Genomic DNA, 20000 nt, shown 5'->3' with positions numbered 1-20000 from the left:
ACAAGTGGTGACGTAATGTGTCCCATCCACCGGAACGCTCCATGTCACCGGGACGTCCTGTGTCAACGGGACAAGGCTAATCGCGGGATAAAGTTGCATGCTTTACGTACACACTGTGAAGTACGAAAATAATCAGATCGATCAATTATAAGTTCCGATCAGTAGATCGATCGGCATAGATGATGCATTCGCAAGTGTCGCCATCAACTCCTGGCCGGTGCATCAAGCGACATTGCACCGATCAGGAGTTCCGTCCTCCTGTCACTCGGGATAAGAGCTCGCTGTGGTTATCCAAAGAATGAACGAACAGGACACCATCCAAACTATAACCAACCCATCTTACTATTAAAACAATCATTTAATGTAATCAAATGAATTGTAGCCTATAATAATAATGTATGTTTATAAAGTCTTACCTTGCTGGGAATAGAGGGGACGGTGACCCGCGGTTAACTAATGCAGGACCTGTCTCTGTCTCTGTCACACTCCCTGGCTCAGGACCTGTCTCTGTCACACTATCGCTCACCCAGCGCTGGGCACAGAGTCTCTCCGCCGGGCCGGTAGTGACAGTATTCAGACAGTATTCAGATGTGATTGGCCAGTTTGGTCCCCCTGCTAATTACGCGTGAAAAGCGCAGGCGCGTCACAACAAATAGAGGCGCAGCGTCGCTCCTACCGCACACGCACACACACACACACACACACACACACACACACACACACACACACACACACACACACACACACACACACACACACACACACACACACACACACACACACACACACACACAAAGCTCTCCGGTCTACAGGGATTTATTACAGGTGACACGTTTACTCCAGCCAGGCACATTGGTGACAGTGATGTACAATATTGATTAATGATAAACACTGCAATATAGGCGACAGGTGCAATTCACAGACAATATTTGTCTTCATACAAGATAAAAATGTTTGTGTCATTTTGATCAAATCATAGAGGTCAGTTAGACAATTTAAAAACAGGACCTAAAACTGCATCAGCCTGTTAATGATGTACAGTATATGTCTCTGGACGAGAAGAAACACAACGACAAACAGGTCGACACTAATACAGATATACCTAAAAAGTGCCACATGTATAATGAGTTATTCCTCCAGTCAAAGAGTAGGCCCTCATACTGTAGCTGTCATAGGAATCATTAACCTCCTATCTGAGACACTCTGATAGTGGTCTGAATGAGACACTCTGATAGTGGTCTGAGTGAGACATTCTGATAGTGGTCTAAGTGAGACACTCTGATAGTGGTCTGAATGAGACATTCTGATAGTGGTCTGAGTGAGACATTCTGATAGTGGTCTGAATGAGACATTCTGATAGTGGTCTGAGTGAGACATTCTGATAGTGGTCTAAGTGAGACGTTCTGATAGTGGTCTAAGTGAGACATTCTGATAGTGGTCTGAGTGAGACATTCTGATAGTGGTCTGAGTGAGACATTCTGATAGTGGTCTAAGTGAGACATTCTGATAGTGGTCTGAGTGAGACATTCTGATAGTGGTCTAAGTGAGACATTCTGATAGTGGTCTGAGTGAGACATTCTGATAGTGGTCTGAATGAGACATTCTGATAGTGGTCTGAGTGAGACACTCTGATAGTGGTCTAAATGAGACATTCTGATAGTGGTCTAAGTGAGACACTCTGATAGTGGTCTGAATGAGACATTCTGATAGTGGTCTAAGTGAGACACTCTGATAGTGGTCTAAGTGAGACATTCTGATAGTGGTCTAAGTGAGACACTCTGATAGTGGTCTAAGTGAGACATTCTGATAGTGGTCTGAGTTAAGACATTCTGATAGTGGTCTAAGTGAGACACTCTGATAGTGGTCTAAGTGAGACACTCTGATAGTGGTCTAAGTGAGACACTCTGATAGTGGTCTAAGTGAGACACTCTGATAGTGGTCTAAGTGAGACATTCTGATAGTGGTCTGAGTTAAGACATTCTGATAGTGGTCTAAGTGAGACATTCTGATAGTGGTCTAAGTGAGACACTCTGATAGTGGTCTGAGTGAGACATTCTGATAGTGGTCTGAGTTAAGACATTCTGATAGTGGTCTAAGTGAGACATTCTGATAGTGGTCTAAGTGAGACACTCTGATAGTGGTCTAAGTGAGACATTCTGATAGTGGTCTAAGTGAGACGTTCTGATAGTGGTCTAAGTGAGACACTCTGATAGTGGTCTAAGTGAGACACTCTGATAGTGGTCTAAGTGAGACACTCTGATAGTGGTCTAAGTGAGACACTCTGATAGTGGTCTAAGTGAGACACTCTGATAGTGGTCTAAGTGAGACACTCTGATAGTGGTCTAAGTGAGACACTCTGATAGTGGTCTAAGTGAGACACTCTGATAGTGGTCTAAGTGAGACACTCTGATAGTGGTCTGAGTGAGACGTTCTGATAGTGGTCTAAGTGAGACACTCTGATAGTGGTCTAAGTGAGACATTCTGATAGTGGTCTAAGTGAGACGTTCTGATAGTGGTCTAAGTGAGACACTCTGATAGTGGTCTAAGTGAGACACTCTGATAGTGGTCTAAGTGAGACATTCTGATAGTGGTCTAAGTGAGACACTCTGATAGTGGTCTGAGTGAGACGTTCTGATAGTGGTCTAAGTGAGACGTTCTGATAGTGGTCTAAGTGAGACATTCTGATAGTGGTCTGAGTGAGACATTCTGATAGTGGTCTAAGTGAGACGTTCTGATAGTGGTCTAAGTGAGACATTCTGATAGTGGTCTAAGTGAGACACTCTGATAGTGGTCTAAGTGAGACACTCTGATAGTGGTCTAAGTGAGACATTCTGATAGTGGTCTAAGTGAGACATTCTGATAGTGGTCTAAGTGAGACACTCTGATAGTGGTCTAAGACATTCTGATAGTGGTCTAAGTGAGACACTCTGATAGTGGTCTAAGTGAGACACTCTGATAGTGGTCTGAGTGAGACACTCTGATAGTGGTCTGAGTGAGACATTCTGATAGTGGTCTAAGTGAGACATTCTGATAGTGGTCTAAGTGAGACGTTCTGATAGTGGTCTAAGTGAGACATTCTGATAGTGGTCTAAGTGAGACACTCTGATAGTGGTCTGAGTGAGACGTTCTGATAGTGGTCTAAGTGAGACATTCTGATAGTGGTCTAAGTGAGACACTCTGATAGTGGTCTGAGTGAGACATTCTGATAGTGGTCTGAGTGAGACATTCTGATAGTGGTCTAAGTGAGACATTCTGATAGTGGTCTAAGTGAGACGTTCTGATAGTGGTCTAAGTGAGACATTCTGATAGTGGTCTAAGTGAGACACTCTGATAGTGGTCTGAGTGAGACGTTCTGATAGTGGTCTGAGTGAGACGTTCTGATAGTGGTCTAAGTGAGTGCATTCTCTTTCAACAATCATATAAGCTACTGCGTCTGTCTCACCGTACAGTACTGTTGTTTTGCTGGGAATATACATGTCAATGGGTTTCTATATCATAACAGGTCTTATTACAGAAGGGAAAAAAGTGGTATGGTAATCATATGGTAATAATATTGTATTTTTATGTATCAACCAAGTAATTAACCTTTATTATTATTGTCTTCTAAATTACTTACATGGGTGTTACCAAGATAACTTAACTATTGCATTGAGATGAATGGTGTACTATATCTTCAATCAGTGGAATGCTTGAGAAGAGGGAATGCGCATGTTTTCTTTTTTCCCTCTCACATTTCTCACATGCCTTCCTGCCCTCCTGATTATGGCCTCTGCAGAACCAGATGGGTGGATAATTGCTGTACTGAAAGGCATGTTAGTCAATGTTCTGTCATAGGATTCTGGGCTGGGATGATGGGATCCTTGCAGCAACAAAAACAATAACACTCCAATTGTCTCATGGTTCTTCAAATTGTTGTTATATGGAATGGAATGGACTTTATTTGTCATTGCTACAGTACAGGTACCAAACAACGAAATTTAGGAGGGGTGGCTCCCCTGGTGTTAGGAAAGGGAACATTTATTTTTTATTTTTTTTATTTTTTAGAAAAAGCATAAAATCACAAGAAGGTAAGGAGCTGGTTTACATAAATAAAGGCTATGTACACAATCCACTGTACTATACTGCACAGATAGTCAACTAGGGTTGTCATATTGCACAAAAGTATTTTTTCACGTTATTTTAAAGTGTCACAGTTTGCAGGCTTGAAATGTACATGTTTGTGCCTCAGCACTAGCTGCCATACAATCCGTCCGGACTGTCCTGGGCCCAGAACTTAGGCCTTTGCTGTGTTCAGGGCCTTGACGGCCCTGTGGTAGAAGCAGTTCTTCAGTCTGTTTGTCTTAGCGGCCGGGGTCCTGTACCTCCTATTCGAGGGCTGTATATATGTTACGGTATATGTGGGAAAACTAGGGTTAGGGTTAGGTGCTACGTCGACTTGGTACATGCTGGCATGTCTAACCCTAACCTTAACCCTAACCCTACCCCTAATCCTAACCCTAACCCTAACCGTAGCACCCTAGCACCTAACCCTAACCCTAGTTTTCCCACATGTACCGTCTTACCACATGTACCGTAACATATATATATCATTTTTAAATATATCTTAATTATAAACACACACACACACACACACACATACACACACAAAACCACCAGCTAGTCTGATAGCATACATTAATAAAAATGTTATTGTCCTCACATTGGTGAAACAGTCAATTATAGAAAGAGAAAGGCTACCAACCTAGAGAATGGGCACATGCTGTGATATGGGACCCTCAACTACCTCTATCTCTTAAACCAATGCAACCATTTAATCAGGGTAGGTTCAAGTTTATCAAGTTTATTGATTCATGAAAGTAGGTAACACTTAATACATTAGTAGCACTTAGTAGTACACTTACAGATGATGTAATTACTATTGCAACAACATTGTCTTAGCATGTGGTTCAGCATTCGTCTTATAAAAGTGGAAATGGGAAAAGTCTGCCTATATCAGAAACACAATCTCAACAAAGATCAACATGAGCAATCATAATCTAGAGTAAAAAAAAAAGTGTGATACAAAAAAAAAAGTGTGATACAATTATTCCAATCTATATAAGTGTTTGTTTTTTAAATTCTTCCGATTTTTGGTAGTCATACATACATTTAGTTTCAGCACAATTATGTTTACGCTCAGTGACAACATCAAAAATGAACCCGGAGGTGTGACAGACAGGTCCTAAGGACTTTTATTGTAAACCTTAAAGAGGACCTTTACTTTGAAAAGAAGGAAACAGACAGGTCCTAAGGACTTTTATTGTCAACCTTAAAGAGGACCTTTACTTTGAAAAGAGGAAAACAGACCGGTCCTAAGGACTTTTATTGTAAACCTTAAAGAGGACCTTTACTTTGAAAAGAAGAAAACAGACAGGTCCTAAGGACTTTTATTGTAAACCTTAAAGAGGACCTTTACTTTGAAAAGAAGAAAACAGACAGGTCCTAATAAGGACTTTTATTGTAAACCTTAAAGAGGACCTTTACTTTGAAAAGAGGAAAACAGACAGGTCCTAAGGACTTTTATTGTAAACCTTAAAGAGGACCTTTACTTTGAAAAGAGGAAAACAGACAGGGCCTAAGGACTTTTATTGTCAATCTTAAAGAGGACCTTTACTTTGAAAACGTGCAACGTGCACCGGAAGTCATTTGTAGACATCGCAGACTGATCGTTAAGCTTCTACCTCTGTCTGTCTGTAACAAGGTTAGCTGGACATTTACATAACAAACTGTAACACAGCCGACTGGGTCATTTTATCGGGTAAGTAAGTGCCTAGTTAAAGATAGCTTAGCTCTCACTAAACTAATTGACACTGTTAGCTAGCTAGCTAATGTCATGGCTTTAGCTAACGGGGATCCTAATAATAAACAAACAAGCTAGCTAGCATAACAGCTAAATCAAGAACGTTTGGTGCAATAACGGTTATTATTATTATATTTCATTAAGAAACGGTTATTATAACGGTTATTATTATATGAATGGTAGCTAATAGCTCTATATAGATGTTTTAGAAGTGGTGACGTCAACACAACAAACTGCCGGTTGGTTCACACTGACTGACTCACACAGATATCTGCAGAGTATAGTTAGCTTAGCTAACTAGCTGTCAGTCCAGGTTTCAACTTCATTGTTACACCCCATTATTATACAAGTAAGAGTCACATTCTCAGGCAGGTCCTCGACATGGCAGCCAGACAGAGAGATAAAGTGGAGCTTTCTGTTATAAAGACAGATAAGTCAGTCAGCTGCTGTCATCATGACTGTGTTGTGTTTACATCCAGCTAACGTTAGCTAGCATGCTAATAATGTCAACAACAGTGTCACAAGTCAACACTCAGCCAAGCAGCAGAGGCAGTCAGCTATGTGGACTAATACTATATCTAATACTGTATCTAATACTCTATCTAATACTGTATCTAATACTGTATCTAATACTATATCTAATACTATATCTAATACTGTATCTAATACTATATCTAATACTATATCACACAGTACAGTATATCAGCACAGTGTTTTATTGTATAGTATAGTATAGTAGATAGTGTACATAGCCTTTATTTATGTAAACCAGCTCTTTTCCCTTCTTGTTTTTAGTCTTTTTCCTAGCACCAGGGGAGCCCCCCCTCCTAAATGTCGTTGTATGGTACCTGTACTGTATTAATGACAATAAAGACCATTCATTCATTCATTCACTCATTCATTCATTCATTTATTCAAATACTATATCAAAGTCGAAGATTTTGTTTGCTGACTTCTCACAATGTTTTTGTAAAGCCCAATGACTCACAAAACCTCTCACCAACAATAGAATAACACCTGGAGAAATGCACCCGAACATGACAGCGACAGCTGTTTTAAAGACAACAATAAAAACATCATCATTTTCGTTACAACTGAAACAGTTCTATCTAACTGCTCACTGCTGCTGGCCATCACATCAACAACACAACTGTTCTGAGTATGTTCATACATGAGGACCCTGTTTCATATGTGTCATCTGGGATTTAAACATTGAGGTCATTTTCACACTGAGCTAACAAATGCATGTGTGAATTGCGGGTTCGCTAACCCTGGCTTGTCTCACCCCTGTCCTGTCTGGCCTTGTCATTATCCTGATTCCTTAATGATGTAGTAGGCTACAGGGAGGCTAGATTCTGGGATTGACGAAGCATTACATTTCAACAACAGTTGTACAATTTCCTGGTTCGTAAAATAGCCCTGTCTGCTAGACCCTCCCCTTTTCTCTCTAGCCTCTATTACATTACACTCCCCTCTCCCATTAGGAGAGATGTGAAAGGAGAGAAGAGAAGCTATCTCTATTTTTCTATTATTCTGTGATAGAATTAGCCAACATGGCTTTGGGAAGAAGGCATTCTATTGGAGGCATCAAGGTGAGTAGCTTGAGCAAGGACATGTAGGAAGACTGTTAATCACCATACATTTGGGAGGTTAACTGCTCTGATTCAGTCAGTGGTTCCTTTGACCAATGATTGCTTTGATTGATTGATTGATCAAGGTTTTTACGACATTTGATTCACACTTGAACAAGTGCTAGATGTGTCTTTGTAACTGCACTGCATTATATCAGCAAAGAATCAGACAATAGTGAACTCAAAAGTACTCACCACAGCTCGGATACAGCGCCCTGTCCTTGTCGTATGGTACGGTGGCTCCCACATATTCATTTGTTGAAGAAGGTCCTCAAGGAGGGAAGATATTCATGTTGTGGTCGAGGTGTCAGCTAGGCAGAAGGCTAGATGGTTGTGTTTCACTCACTCAACTTCAGTGTTCATCATATTCGATGTTTCGTTTCTCATTTAGCTAAATTACGTTATTCACTTGGCTTGACTCGCCGATGTTAGCTACGCTCAAGACCCTTTTTTTTCTCCCCCAATACACCTTGGCTGCCGTTATGGTCAGTCAGTCTTCACCACATAGGCTGAACCCTTCTACATGTCACATGATAATGATGTCATACGTATCCTCCCTGGCAGCAGACTCAGTTAAAGTGTTTATGTTCTTCGCCACAGCCCAGTGAGTTCAGACCATGAAAGAGGTCCTCTGTGTTGGCAGACAGTGAGCTGGGCTGTTTGTCAGGATGCTGCTCGCTGCAGACTGGACCATATGACTGTGACTGAGTGTGAACGTGTCCTCAGGCTGTCAGACTGCCTGGCTGGAGTCAGCTGGTTGGCTTTTGTGTCAAACCCGACCACAACATTCTGAGAGGGGATTGTGAGGCATTGTGAGGCATTGTCAACACCAAACATTTTGTCAGTCTCTAAATCTTGGTTGTTCCAATGAAAATCATGAAGGCGTTGGCATGGCAATAGTCAAAGGCGTTGGGGGGGCAAAGCGCATGGCGCAAAGTAGCCTTAATACCCTTTAATGACCCATTGTGTCCCTGTCTCCCCCCCCCTCCCCTGCCTGTCGGCCCCCCCCCCCCCTCTCTCTCTCTCTCTCTCCCCACCCCCTCCCTTTCACCTGTCTCCCTCTCTTTCACTCCCTCCCCCCTAGCTGAGCGGCAGTGTGGTCAGAAGTATGAGTGCGGAGGGGGGAGGCAAGCCTGCCAAGGTGGGCTCTGTGGTGGAGGTGATCGGGAAGGGTCAGAAGGGCACCGTGGCCTACGTGGGCGCCACCCTCTTCCAGACGGGCAAGTGGGTCGGCGTGATCCTGGACGAGCCCAAGGGCAAGAACGACGGCACCGTGCAGGGCAAGCGCTACTTCAAATGTGACGAGAACTGCGGCATCTTTGTGCGCCAGTCCCAGGTAACGAAGACACACACACACACACACACACACACACACACACACACACACTCAGGATTCTCCCCAGGCTTTTTGAACAAGGTGGCATTGAAATCCATTATCAATACCAACTGGCATTTATTCATGACAAAATGTGCTAAAACTTGGAATTGACATAATGCTATTACTTTCGGTTTTTGAACAATGATGTCATTGGTGAGAAAGTTACTGTAGTCTATAGTTACTCTATCATTACTAAGTATCAGTTCCATTTGCTCTGAAATGTTTAGTGGCGGATCCAACCTGACAACATGGCGTGGCGTGTCCTCTTACATTCTTTGTAACAACCCTGCACACACACACACACACACACACACACACACACACACACACACACACACACACACACACCATCAGTCCAAAACAGCTGTAAAATAAGTGTGATTTTCCCCTGTCTTTTGGAGTGCAAGTGCGATAGATTTCTAGATGAATAAGAGAGTTCATTAGAGTGATTCATCCATTCATCATCTTCCTCTGTGCAGATCCAGCTGGTGGAGGATGGGTCGAGTGCCACCACTCCAGAGACACCGGAGGGAGCAACGCCCAAGTTCCCCAGGCAGAAAGGTTTGTGTTGGGTCACTTACAAAAGCAACATAGACTATTACTGTGTGTGTGCGTGCATGCGCGCGCTGCTATACATGTGCGTGTTTGGGTAATAACTGTCTGATCTGCTCTTCTCTTTTTTTTTCTTCTATTCAGACTTTCTAGAGACTGTAAAAGAGACTCCAAAATCAGGCAAACAGGTAATCACACAGACACACCTGCATCACAACTCCTACCTGACCTGCGTCTCTCACAGTGAAAGAAGGTAAAGGTGTGAGAAGTCTGCAGTAATCAGGTGAAACGTATAGTAGTATGTGAATTAACATTTGATGACCTGCCTTACCAAGGGTCTCCTCCTAAATCCAGAACCCTAATTCAAGCTACAGAGCTGAGGCCGAGCTGAGCTGTGCTGTGCTTTACTGGGCTGGCTGGTGATGTGCCCACCAGGCCACCATAGTTGCTGAAACAGTGCCAGCACAGTATGATTCGAGTCGGACCTGTAGTTTGTAAAGTCCAGAAAAGGATGGCAGAATTTGGTTGTATTGACCTTTGACCTACAGTAGAGTGACTGTCAATAAAATCTTTACAAGACCCATAGCCCAGTCGTGAGCTTAGAATTCTAAGGTTCTGTCTCCATTTAGGGCAGTTCAGAGATATTTATCACAAGTCAAACTCACTATCCACTAGACCACCACAATGTCAACATTTTAAAAATAACACCACACAGGCATTAATAAACACCTAATGGATCAGATTATGTAAAAAACTAAATTTTTGGAAAAAATGGAGATAGAACCTTATAATTCTAACATCACGATATGTTGTTGTCCTGTATCGTCCCTCCCTCCCTCCCTCCCTCCCTTCTATCTCCCCTCCCAACCTCTCATACCTTACATATTTGTCTCTGTATCTCTCCTCCTGTCTTCTCCCAACCACCTGTTACAGACGCCCAGTCTAAGGAAGGTATTGATATTTAAAACCAGCTACTACTACATCATGCTCACTTATTTTGCCATGGTGGTTTTCCTTGTCATATTTACTTTTACACAACACAGCATTTGGACTAGGACGACATTTTGTTTTCGCATGGCGGTCTTCTTTCAGCTTCTTTTGGAATATTATTATACTACCGCTTCACTTTGGTTGTTTCGTATCCCTGTTTTTTTTCATCGTCAGTGCAGTGTTAATTCCATGCCTCATGTCAGTCATGTGTCTGGCTCTTCTCAGGCGATCTTCTCAGTGCGTTGGGAAAGTATTCAGACCCGGGGCGGTGTTAGACCTTTAGGGGGGGCTCAGCCCCTAGAGCACAAACCGGTTTGCCAATGTGCACACAACTACATGTGTGTGTGTTACAGAGTTGTCAATTTGTTCAGCTACTCTGCTGACCATTGTAGACCTGTAAATAAAAGCATTTCCTCTCATACATCAACTATTCAATTATGTGACAAGGAAGACACCAACAAATCTGAGAAAACGTACGTTAGTGTTCAGCCACAAAGAAAACATTTTGTGCTGTTTTGCTACTATAACAATCTTGACTTCACTATCTGTCCACTTTCTCAACTGGTTCTTCCTGTTGCTCTCTCTCTCTCTCTCTCTCTCTCTCTCTCTCTCTCTCTCTTTCTATCATCTGTCATCAATACACTGCTTCAATACACTGCTTACAAAACTGAAGCTGCCATGGCATGGCAAATCATTTAAATTTAATCCATTTTAAATTGAGTCTATAATACAATAACATGGGGAAAAAGTGAAGGGGTCTGAATACTTTCCGAATGCACGGTACGTAGAGTTCAACTGTACGTAGAGTTCCACTGTACGTAGAGTTCCACTGTACGTAGAGTTCCACGCACAAATCTCTGTTGCATTGTCACGCTGTTGAGCCTCCACTTTGGATCTTATCATCACACGTCATTTTGTCACAATCACGTTGCTCTTATAACACTACAGGTATGCATGCCTTTAGCATTAACACCACCCTCTCATCTACTAACTCTCCACATTTTATTTAAGTTGTAAAGAAAGAAAATGTATATTGTTATATTATAGAAAGAATATTTGAACAATTATGGTCCTGCATTGAATATTGCCTAAATAATGATTACAGTGAATACAGTGAATGAATGAATAGACCCAGTAGTCTTGCTGTAATAGCCATATCTGTGTGTGTGTGTGTGTGTGTGTGTGTGTGTGGTAATAGACTCATGTGTGTGTGTAGACTAACATTAGATAACCCTGTTTCTGCTTGTGCTGCTAACTGCTGCCATTGCCTCCTCTGCTGGGCCTGTGTGCGTGTGCGTGCGTGTGCGTGTGTGCGTGTGTGTGTGTCCGTGTGTCTGTCCGTGTCCTCTATCCTCTCTGCAATTACCCCATCCTCCTCCAGTCCATCTCCCGTCGTACTAAGGTGAGCTTGCTAACAGCAGACAGACACAGTGAGGAGTCCCAGTAGAGAGCTCCTCTATCTGTTATGGTACATGTGGGAAAACTAGGGTTAGGGTTAGGTGCTAGGGTGCTACGTCGACTTGGTACATGCTGGCATGTCTAACCCTAACCCTAACCTTAACCCTAGCACCCTAGCACCTAACCCTAACCCTAACCCTAGTTTTCCCACATGTACCGTATTCCCACATGTACTGTAACATATCCACTCACCTGTTGTACAGTTACACTTCATACTGACGCAGAGTAACAGATGTGAAACATGGATCATGAAGTAGATATGGATAGATGAAGGTAGGAATGTTACAGATCAGGAAAGAACAGTAGTCTAGTCTACAGAAATCTACAGACACGTGAATCGAAGTTAATTGTGTTAAGGCAACTGTCGGAGGCACTTGTGTACAGCACTGTAGCCTCGATGTAACATCAGATTCACAACATTGAAAAACTGCAGAGAGTCTGAGGAGGGGTGTGTAAAATGATTTAGCGTGTGGGGGGACACTCCCAGCCCAATGTCACACAGCATAAGCCCAGAGTGTAAAGTCATAGAATGAGTGTGTAAAGTTATAGAATGTGAGTGTGTAAAGTTGTTAGAGAGATCATCCTCAGGCAGAGAGCAGCAGTTCTACCAGCTAATGGAGTTTCTGTCATACGCAACAGTGGAACACTCCAACTCGCCTCTCCTCCGCCACCTCCCTCCCCTCCCTCCTCATGGTACGTTCCCTGAAACCACCTGTCTGACCCACGTCAGGAACGGTCCATTCTGCTCCAAGAGGGGGGGATCCCTGGAAGAGTTTGCCAGTAGACACAGATCTAGGATCAGTTTCTCCTACCCCTAGTCCAAACATGAACCATTAGGGGGGGGGTGGACTGTATAACTGACCCTCGAGCAGTGTCTAAAGGGGGACTTCATCCAGTAGGAGTGAGCCCTGGTCTTTCATGGCTTTAGTTAGCTATAGTAGATGTTGTCTTAGTATAATAAGTCACACCAAATAGTGACTATGCTACCAAAGCATTGGGAGGCAAAAAACATCCTACAGTCTCGCTGCTCAGACCAGACTTCACCTCTCTTGGCACAGTTGACCTCTACCAATCAATTCTGTGTACTGTAGTAACCATAGCAACACAGAAAGGGGAGGCTGATGGAGGTAGAGTTTGATACCGTTACTCATTCCATTCCATTCCATTACGCATCACAATGAGCCCATCCTCTGATGTATGCCTCCACCCACCAGCCTCCCCTGGGGGTGACCTATAGCACTGTGTTCTGTTCTGCCACCTGTGCCAGGGGTGTTTAGCATGCCGGGTTGGTTCACACGCTACAGGGTGATGGGCTGAGGGCACCTGGTGTTGGGTAACATCTCACTTTGATCAACCAATCGCAAGGAGGGACTCTCCAGGGGGGGGGTCTCAGTTTCACACCGATGTCAATTTATTGTTCTACACATGCTTTACCTTTCTCCTCTTGGTTTCTCTACTCATCTTCTCCACCCTTTCTTCTTTCTTTTCTCTTTCCCTCGTTGTCTCACTCCCGCTTCTTCCTCTCCCCTCCCCCTCCCCCTCCCCCTCCCCCTCCCCCTCCCTCCATCCAGACCCCGACTCCTGCCTCAGGTTTGTCCAGCTCCCTGTCTGGGGATGTCAGCGAGGCCGGCCTGGCTACCCAGACTGCACTGGGGGCTCCTGTGGTCCCCCTGCCCAGTGGCTCTCCTGCCGCGGCCGGAGCTCCGCCCCCTGCGACCCCCAGCAAGGTCAGTCTAACCCTAACCCTAACCCTGATCAGATAGTTATCTAAGTAAGCCTGTCCACACGTACCTAGGTATTTTTCTTTTTAAAACCGAGCTTTTTCTATGCGCCTTTCGTCCACACGCAAACTGCTTTTTAGGTCACTGAAAACTGACCTTTTGGAAAACTCCCTTCCAGGGAGAAGATATTCAGAAATGTCGTTTTCAGTGTTGACGCGTAGTCCCATTATGTGCTTTCAGTTGTCATGTACTGTCGTCTGAATGACTGTTCCATCCATGTGTCGTTATAAACAGGGGGAGAGTGTGGTATCGAAGCAGGTAGGGGTACAACACAGTGCCATGTTGCATTCACAGGTTGGGCATGTCGAACTAACATACTCACGCCCAGTTCCCAAACAAGCCCTACACACACCCCAGACAAACACTTGTTGAACTGAGAGGATCTGATTAGGTTGTAAGCACACTTCTTCTAAAAGCTCCAGTCAGTCCTCTAGGAGGATAGATTGAGGCCCATCGTTCCTTGAATGATGATGATGATGATGATAATAAAGGACCGTCAACAAGTGTTTAGGGGCGAGGGCTTGATTTGGGATCTGGTTATTAGAGTGTTTGTGGTGGTGTGTTCTGGGAATGGTCCTCCTCACTACCTCTGCACTTCCCCTGGTGTCCCCCCCCGCCCACACAGGGCCATATTGAGGCTCTGTATTTCCATCTGTCACTATCACATCCTTGATCAACGCAGTGTCAGTCTTTATTCAGTCACGGTTCTTGGTTCTTGGTGGCGGGAGCATGTCTTTGGGTGGTGGTGTGTGTGTGTGTGGGTTATCCTCTAGTAGTCTAGGGCGGGTCCTCCAGATCACTTCCCAGCTCACCCTTTTTCACACTGCTCTTCTCAACTGATCACATGTCAATAGAGACATGTTGTGAAAACCTGTGTGCCTTCTCTCGCTCTCTCTCTGTCTCTCTCTCTCTCTCCCCCTCAATCTTCCTTTCTTCCATTTCTCCATTTCATTTCATTTTTCCATTCCATCCTTTTCTCCATCTCTCTCTTTTCTCATCCTCTCAACCCTCTCTCTTTCTCACTGCCTCCCTCTCCCTCTGCCCCTCCCTCTCTCCTCTCTTCCTCACCCCACCTCTTGTCTCCTCCCCATCTCTTTCTCCATCACCCCTGGTCTCTCTCTCCCTCCCTCCCTCACTGCCTCCCTCTCCCTCTCCCTCTGCCCTCCCTCTTCCTCACCCAAACCTCTTGTCTCTCCCCCTATCTCTTTCTCCATCACCCCTGGTCTCTCTCTCTCCTCATTCCCTCCCTCCCTCCCTCCCTCCCTCCCCCACCACCAGGAGGAGGAGTCCCTGCGCGGCCAGGTGAAGGACCTGGAGGAGAAGCTGGAGACGCTGCGTATGAAGCGGACGGAGGACAAGGCCAAGCTGAAGGAGCTGGAGAAACACAAGATCCAGCTGGAGCAACTGCAGGAGTGGAAGGCCAAGATGCAGGAGCAGCAGGCAGAGCTGCAGAAGCAACTGAAGGAGGCCAAGAAGGTACGGTCTAGTTCCTGAAAGAGGCCAAGAAGGTACGGTCTAGTTCCTGAAAGAGGCCAAGAAGGTACGGTCTAGTTCCTGAAAGAGGCCAAGAAGGTACGGTCTAGTTCCTGAAAGAGGCCAAGAAGGTACGGTCTAGTTCCTGAAAGAGGCCAAGAAGGTACGGTCTAGTTCCTGAAAGAGGCCAAGAAGGTACGGTCTAGTTCCTGAAAGAGGCCAAGAAGGTACGGTCTAGTTCCTGAAAGAGGCCAAGAAGGTACAGTCTAGTTCCTGAAAGAGGCCAAGAAGGTACAGTCTAGTTCCTGAAAGTGGCCAAGAAGGTACAGTCTAGTTCCTGAAAGAGCCCAAGAAGGTACAGTCTAGTTCCTGAAAGAGGCCAAGAAGGTACAGTCTAGTTCCTGGAAGAGCCCAAGAAGGTACAGTCTAGTTCCTGACCAAGAAGGTACAGTCTAGTTCCTGAAAGTGGCCAAGAAGGTACGGTCTAGTTCCTGACCAAGAAGGTACAGTCTAGTTCCTGAAAGTGGCCAAGAAGGTACAGTCTAGTTCCTGACCAAGAAGGTACAGTCTAGTTCCTGAACAAGAAGGTACAGTCTAGTTCCTGACCAAGAAGGTACAGTCTAGTTACTAAACAAGAAGGTACAGTCTAGTTACTAAACAAGAAGGTACAGTCTAGTTCCTGAACAACTTGAGTACTGAGTACATCTCTAATCATCTGTGATCTCCTCAGGACGCCACGGAGGCGCTGGAGTCGAAGGACCGCTACATGGAGGAGATGTCAGACACGGCGGACACCATCGAGATAGCCACGCTGGACAAGGAGATGGCCGAGGAGAAGGCGGAGTCCCTGCAGGTGGAGGTGGAGTCTCTGAAGGAGAAGGTGGAGGAGCTCACCATGGACCTGGAGATCATCAAACATGAGATAGAGGAGAACGGTCAGCAGCAGCCTCGCCACCAGATATTACTGTTTATTTACTTGTTTGGGTTCCAGAAAAACGTCTCTGTCTCACACCGCTCATGTCTTCAGTGTACCGTAGGGGGGGATGCCCTTCTCAGACTAACTCTCTAGTTCTCTGTGTTAACTCACTCAGGGCCACGGGTGAATAAAGTCACCCACATTGTCAACATTCTAGAGTGCCATGGCCGGCTTTATTCATCAGAAATGCATAAATTATGATGATGCTTCATTTTGTTAGCCAATCAAAGTATTGTTGCTAGGGAAATACCCGATCAAACACTTGTCAGTTAGTGAGTTAATGACGCCAACAAAGCAGAAGCACTGTTATGTGTTTAACCTTTATTCCAGGTTCATTTTCATTGAGATAAAAATCTATTTTTCAAGAGAGAATCGGTCCATCTATGTTTGTGACATCATTAGAGTTCACACAGGGCTCACCCACTTGAGTCAGTGATATGTGATATGATATGACAGTATGTGTTTACCTTGAATGAGAAAATGTATCTCATGTGTGATCAATGGTGTTTATATCTGGGTTTTTTTTCACAACACGAGAAAAACGAAATGGCTATAATGCAGAGAACACATTCAATATTACTTGGCAAAGTTGACACTACTACCTTAATATTGAATAACGATGTGCTGCCTATTTATAGTATTCACAGACGTCACATGAAACTCAAGTGTTCTGAATTGTGGAAGGAAACGCAACCAATCAGCTCCTGTCTCTGACCCCTGACAACCAATCAGCTCCTGTCTCTGACCCCTGCAGGCTCTGACGGCGCTGCCTCCAGTTACCAGGTCAAACAGCTGGAGGAGCAGAACGGCCGACTGAAGGAAGCTCTGGTCAGGTACGACAAGAAGAACTGTGGGGGGGCGGCTGTGTCTCAGGAGGTAGAGGCTGTGTCTCAGGAGGTAGAGGCTGTGTCTCAGGAGGTAGAGGCTGTGTCTCAGGAGGTAGAGGCTGTGTCTCAGGAGGTAGAGGCTGTGTCTCAGGAGCTAGAGGCTGTGTCTCAGGAGGTAGAGGCTGTGTCTCAGGAGGTAGAGGCTGTGTCTCAGGAGGTAGAGTCTGTGTCTCAGGAGGTAGAGGCTGGTGGAGGTTGAGGCTGTGTCTCAGGAGGTAGAGGCTGTGTCTCAGGAGGTAGAGGCTGTGTCTCAGGAGGTAGAGGCTGTGTCTCAGGAGGTAGAGGCTGTGTCTCAGGAGGTAGAGACTGTGTCTCAGGAGGTAGAGGCTGTGTCTCAGGAGGTAGAGGCTGTGTCTCAGGAGGTAGAGGCTGTGTCTCAGGAGGTAGAGGCTGTGTCTCAGGAGGTAGAGGCTGTGTCTCAGGAGGTAGAGACTGTGTCTCAGGAGGTAGAGGCTGTGTCTCAGGAGGTAGAGGCTGTGTCTCAGGAGGTAGAGGCTGTGTCTCAGGAGGTAGAGGCTGTGTCTCAGGAGGTAGAGACTGTGTCTCAGGAGGTAGAGGCTGTGTCTCAGGAGGTAGAGGCTGTGTCTCAGGAGGTAGAGGCTGTGTCTCAGGAGGTAGAGGCTGTGTCTCAGGAGGTAGAGTCTGTGTCTCAGGAGGTAGAGGCTGTGTCTCAGGAGGTAGAGTAGTCGCCGTCTAATGATCGCAAGGTTGGCAGATCGGTGGTTCCGAGCACCGGCTGGCCACATGTCGAAGTGTCCTTGGGCAAGACACTGAACCCCAAATTGCTCCTAATGAGCGGGCCGGCCGGCGTCTTGCATGGCAGCTTGCCGCCATTGGTGTGTGAATGTGTGTGTGAATGGGTGAATGAGAGGCCTTTGTAAAGCGCTTTGGAATAAGACGCTATATAAGTCAGTCCGTTTAATAACTCACTATTGTTCCAGTTGTCCTTACTGAAAAAGAAGAATGTATGACATGAATAGTGTCATAAATAAATAAATAGTTTGTAACGGCTCTGCGTGGCTAAGCTGTCTATTTCTTGTTCTTCAGGTTGTCTCATAGAACTGTTTTAGAACTAAGCAATTCGGTTGTTAAGTTGTGACGTGTTTCCGGGTCCAACGTTGGCTGAGGCGCTCTCTTCGAAATGCCTCAGTAATAATAATAATCAATTATATTTATATAGCGCTTTTCCGAGGCTCAAAGACGCTGACAAATATGGGAAAACAGGAAAGTGCTGCGTCCCTTGTTGTATGAATAGATCCCAGTCTAAAAAACGATTGAACTGTCATTCTACCGCTGTAGTACACTGGTACTCTGGTGCTGTAGTACACTGGTACTCTGGTGCTTTAGTACACTGGTACTCTGGTGCTTTAGTACACTGGTCAGGGTTCGACAGTGCGACTGTTTTGGTCGCATTTGCGAGTGAATATATTTCTGTGCGACTTGGAAATACATTCAATCGCACCAGTGCGACAAAATCTTAAACACCAGGGGAGCCACCCCTCCTAAATTTCGTTGTTTGGTACCTGTACTATAGCAATGACAATAAAGACCATTCATTCATTCATTCATACTGTGAGAGCCTCTGTGTCCCTGAGTAAGAGATCATGGGGATCATGTCCCTCATGATCACAAGTGACCATAGGAGATAAATCACTGAACTTGTCAACATATTAACTTCGGGACCTGCAGCCAAAGACAATCACAGAAGCCAGGTAGGCTTACCTGTGTATGCTGCATATTAATGGCTGCTATACGGTTTGCATATTCACTGCTGTTTGGCTGATTGATTACTGAGTTGGTTTTGGAGTGCTGGCATTAACCTGGTTGGGCAGACTCGGAGCTGTGTTGTCTAGATGCTGTCAAATAAGGAATCTCCGCTTTGTCTCTTTGATTGATTGATTGATTGAGTTTATTCATGGTTCGACAGTAAGCAGTAATCCAAGGGATGACATGTGAAAGTGTGAACACCTATTTCCAACATGGTCCTTTGATATTAACATACAAAGTCTATCTCCGTTTAGAATGATAAGGTTCTATCTCCGTTTAGAATGATAAGGTTCTATCTCCGTTTAGAATGATAAGGTTCTATCTCTGTTTAGAATGATAAGGTTCTATCTCCGTTTAGAATGATAAGGTTCTATCTCCGTTTAGAATGATAAGGTTCTATCTCCGTTTAGAATGATAAGGTTCTATCTCCGTTTAGAATGATAAGGTTCTATCTCCGTTTAGAATGATAAGGTTCTATCTCCGTTTAGAATGATAAGGTTCTATCTCCGTTTAGAATGATAAGGTTCTATCTCCGTTTAGAATGATAAGGTTCTATCTCCGTTTAGAATGATAAGGTTCTATCTCCGTTTAGAATGAGAAGGTTCTATCTCCGTTTAGAATGAGAAGGTTCTATCTCCGTTTAGAATGATAAGGTTCTATCTCCGTTTAGAATGATAAGGTTCTATCTCCGTTTAGAATGAGAAGGTTCTATCTCCGTTTAGAATGATAAGGTTCTATCTCCGTTTAGAATGATAAGGTTCTATCTCCGTTTAGAATGATAAGGTTCTATCTCCGTTTAGAATGATAAGGTTCTATCTCCGTTTAGAATGATAAGGTTCTATCTCCGCTTCTTAGGGCAGTTCAGAGATATTGAGCGTCAAAGTTTTTACATTCCATTATGTTCTGTGAGATGGAACCTTTGTATTTTATGAATTACTAACTCAAAAATGTCAACATTTAAAAATAACACCACACAGGCATTAATAAACACCTACAGTGTCAAGAGCCGGTTATGATAATTCTGATATGTTATGATTATGATAATTTGTTGTCGTCATACGAAAATTGCGCAATTTTCATTGTGCTACTGAAATTGTTGGTGTGCTACTAATTTTTTTTGACATGGTAGCACAGTGCTACCTGGGGAAAAGGTAAGCGTCAAACCCTGCTGGTACTCTGGTGCTTTAGTACACTGGTACTCTGGTGCTGTAGTACACTGGTACTCTGGTGCTTTAGTACACTGGTACTCTGGTGCTTTAGTACACTGG

At 44.4% G+C, this 20000-nt stretch overlaps 1 protein-coding gene across 3 annotated transcripts in view; it reads left to right on the top strand.

Moving 5' to 3' along the window:
• The first annotated feature begins 5744 nt into the window (after window positions 1–5744).
• Window positions 5745–20000, top strand: part of LOC308168641 (dynactin subunit 1-like) — a 35060-nt gene continuing 20804 nt past the window's right edge. The window contains exons 1-10 of one of the 3 annotated variants that reach the window (XM_080543242.1): window positions 5745–5797; window positions 8555–8806; window positions 9328–9409; window positions 9545–9588; window positions 10334–10351; window positions 13420–13575; window positions 13864–13887; window positions 14908–15105; window positions 15833–16037; window positions 16833–16911. In XM_080543242.1, the coding sequence (XP_080399368.1) occupies window positions 8579–8806; window positions 9328–9409; window positions 9545–9588; window positions 10334–10351; window positions 13420–13575; window positions 13864–13887; window positions 14908–15105; window positions 15833–16037; window positions 16833–16911 (1034 nt within the window). In that variant the 5' untranslated portion in view covers window positions 5745–5797; window positions 8555–8578. Of the gene's footprint in view, window positions 5798–8554; window positions 8807–9327; window positions 9410–9544; window positions 9589–10333; window positions 10352–12260; window positions 12542–13419; window positions 13576–13863; window positions 13888–14907; window positions 15106–15832; window positions 16038–16832; window positions 16912–20000 lie in introns of those variants that run through there. The other 2 variants (XM_080543243.1, XM_080543244.1) reach the window with 2 other exon arrangements.

This window comes from Nansenia antarctica, assembly GCF_963989245.1.
Source record: "Nansenia antarctica genome assembly, chromosome: 12".
NCBI classification, from domain to species: domain Eukaryota; kingdom Metazoa; phylum Chordata; class Actinopteri; order Argentiniformes; family Microstomatidae; genus Nansenia; species Nansenia antarctica.
Note: the sequence above shows the minus strand (reverse complement) of the source record. Positions and strands in the feature narration are given on the sequence as shown.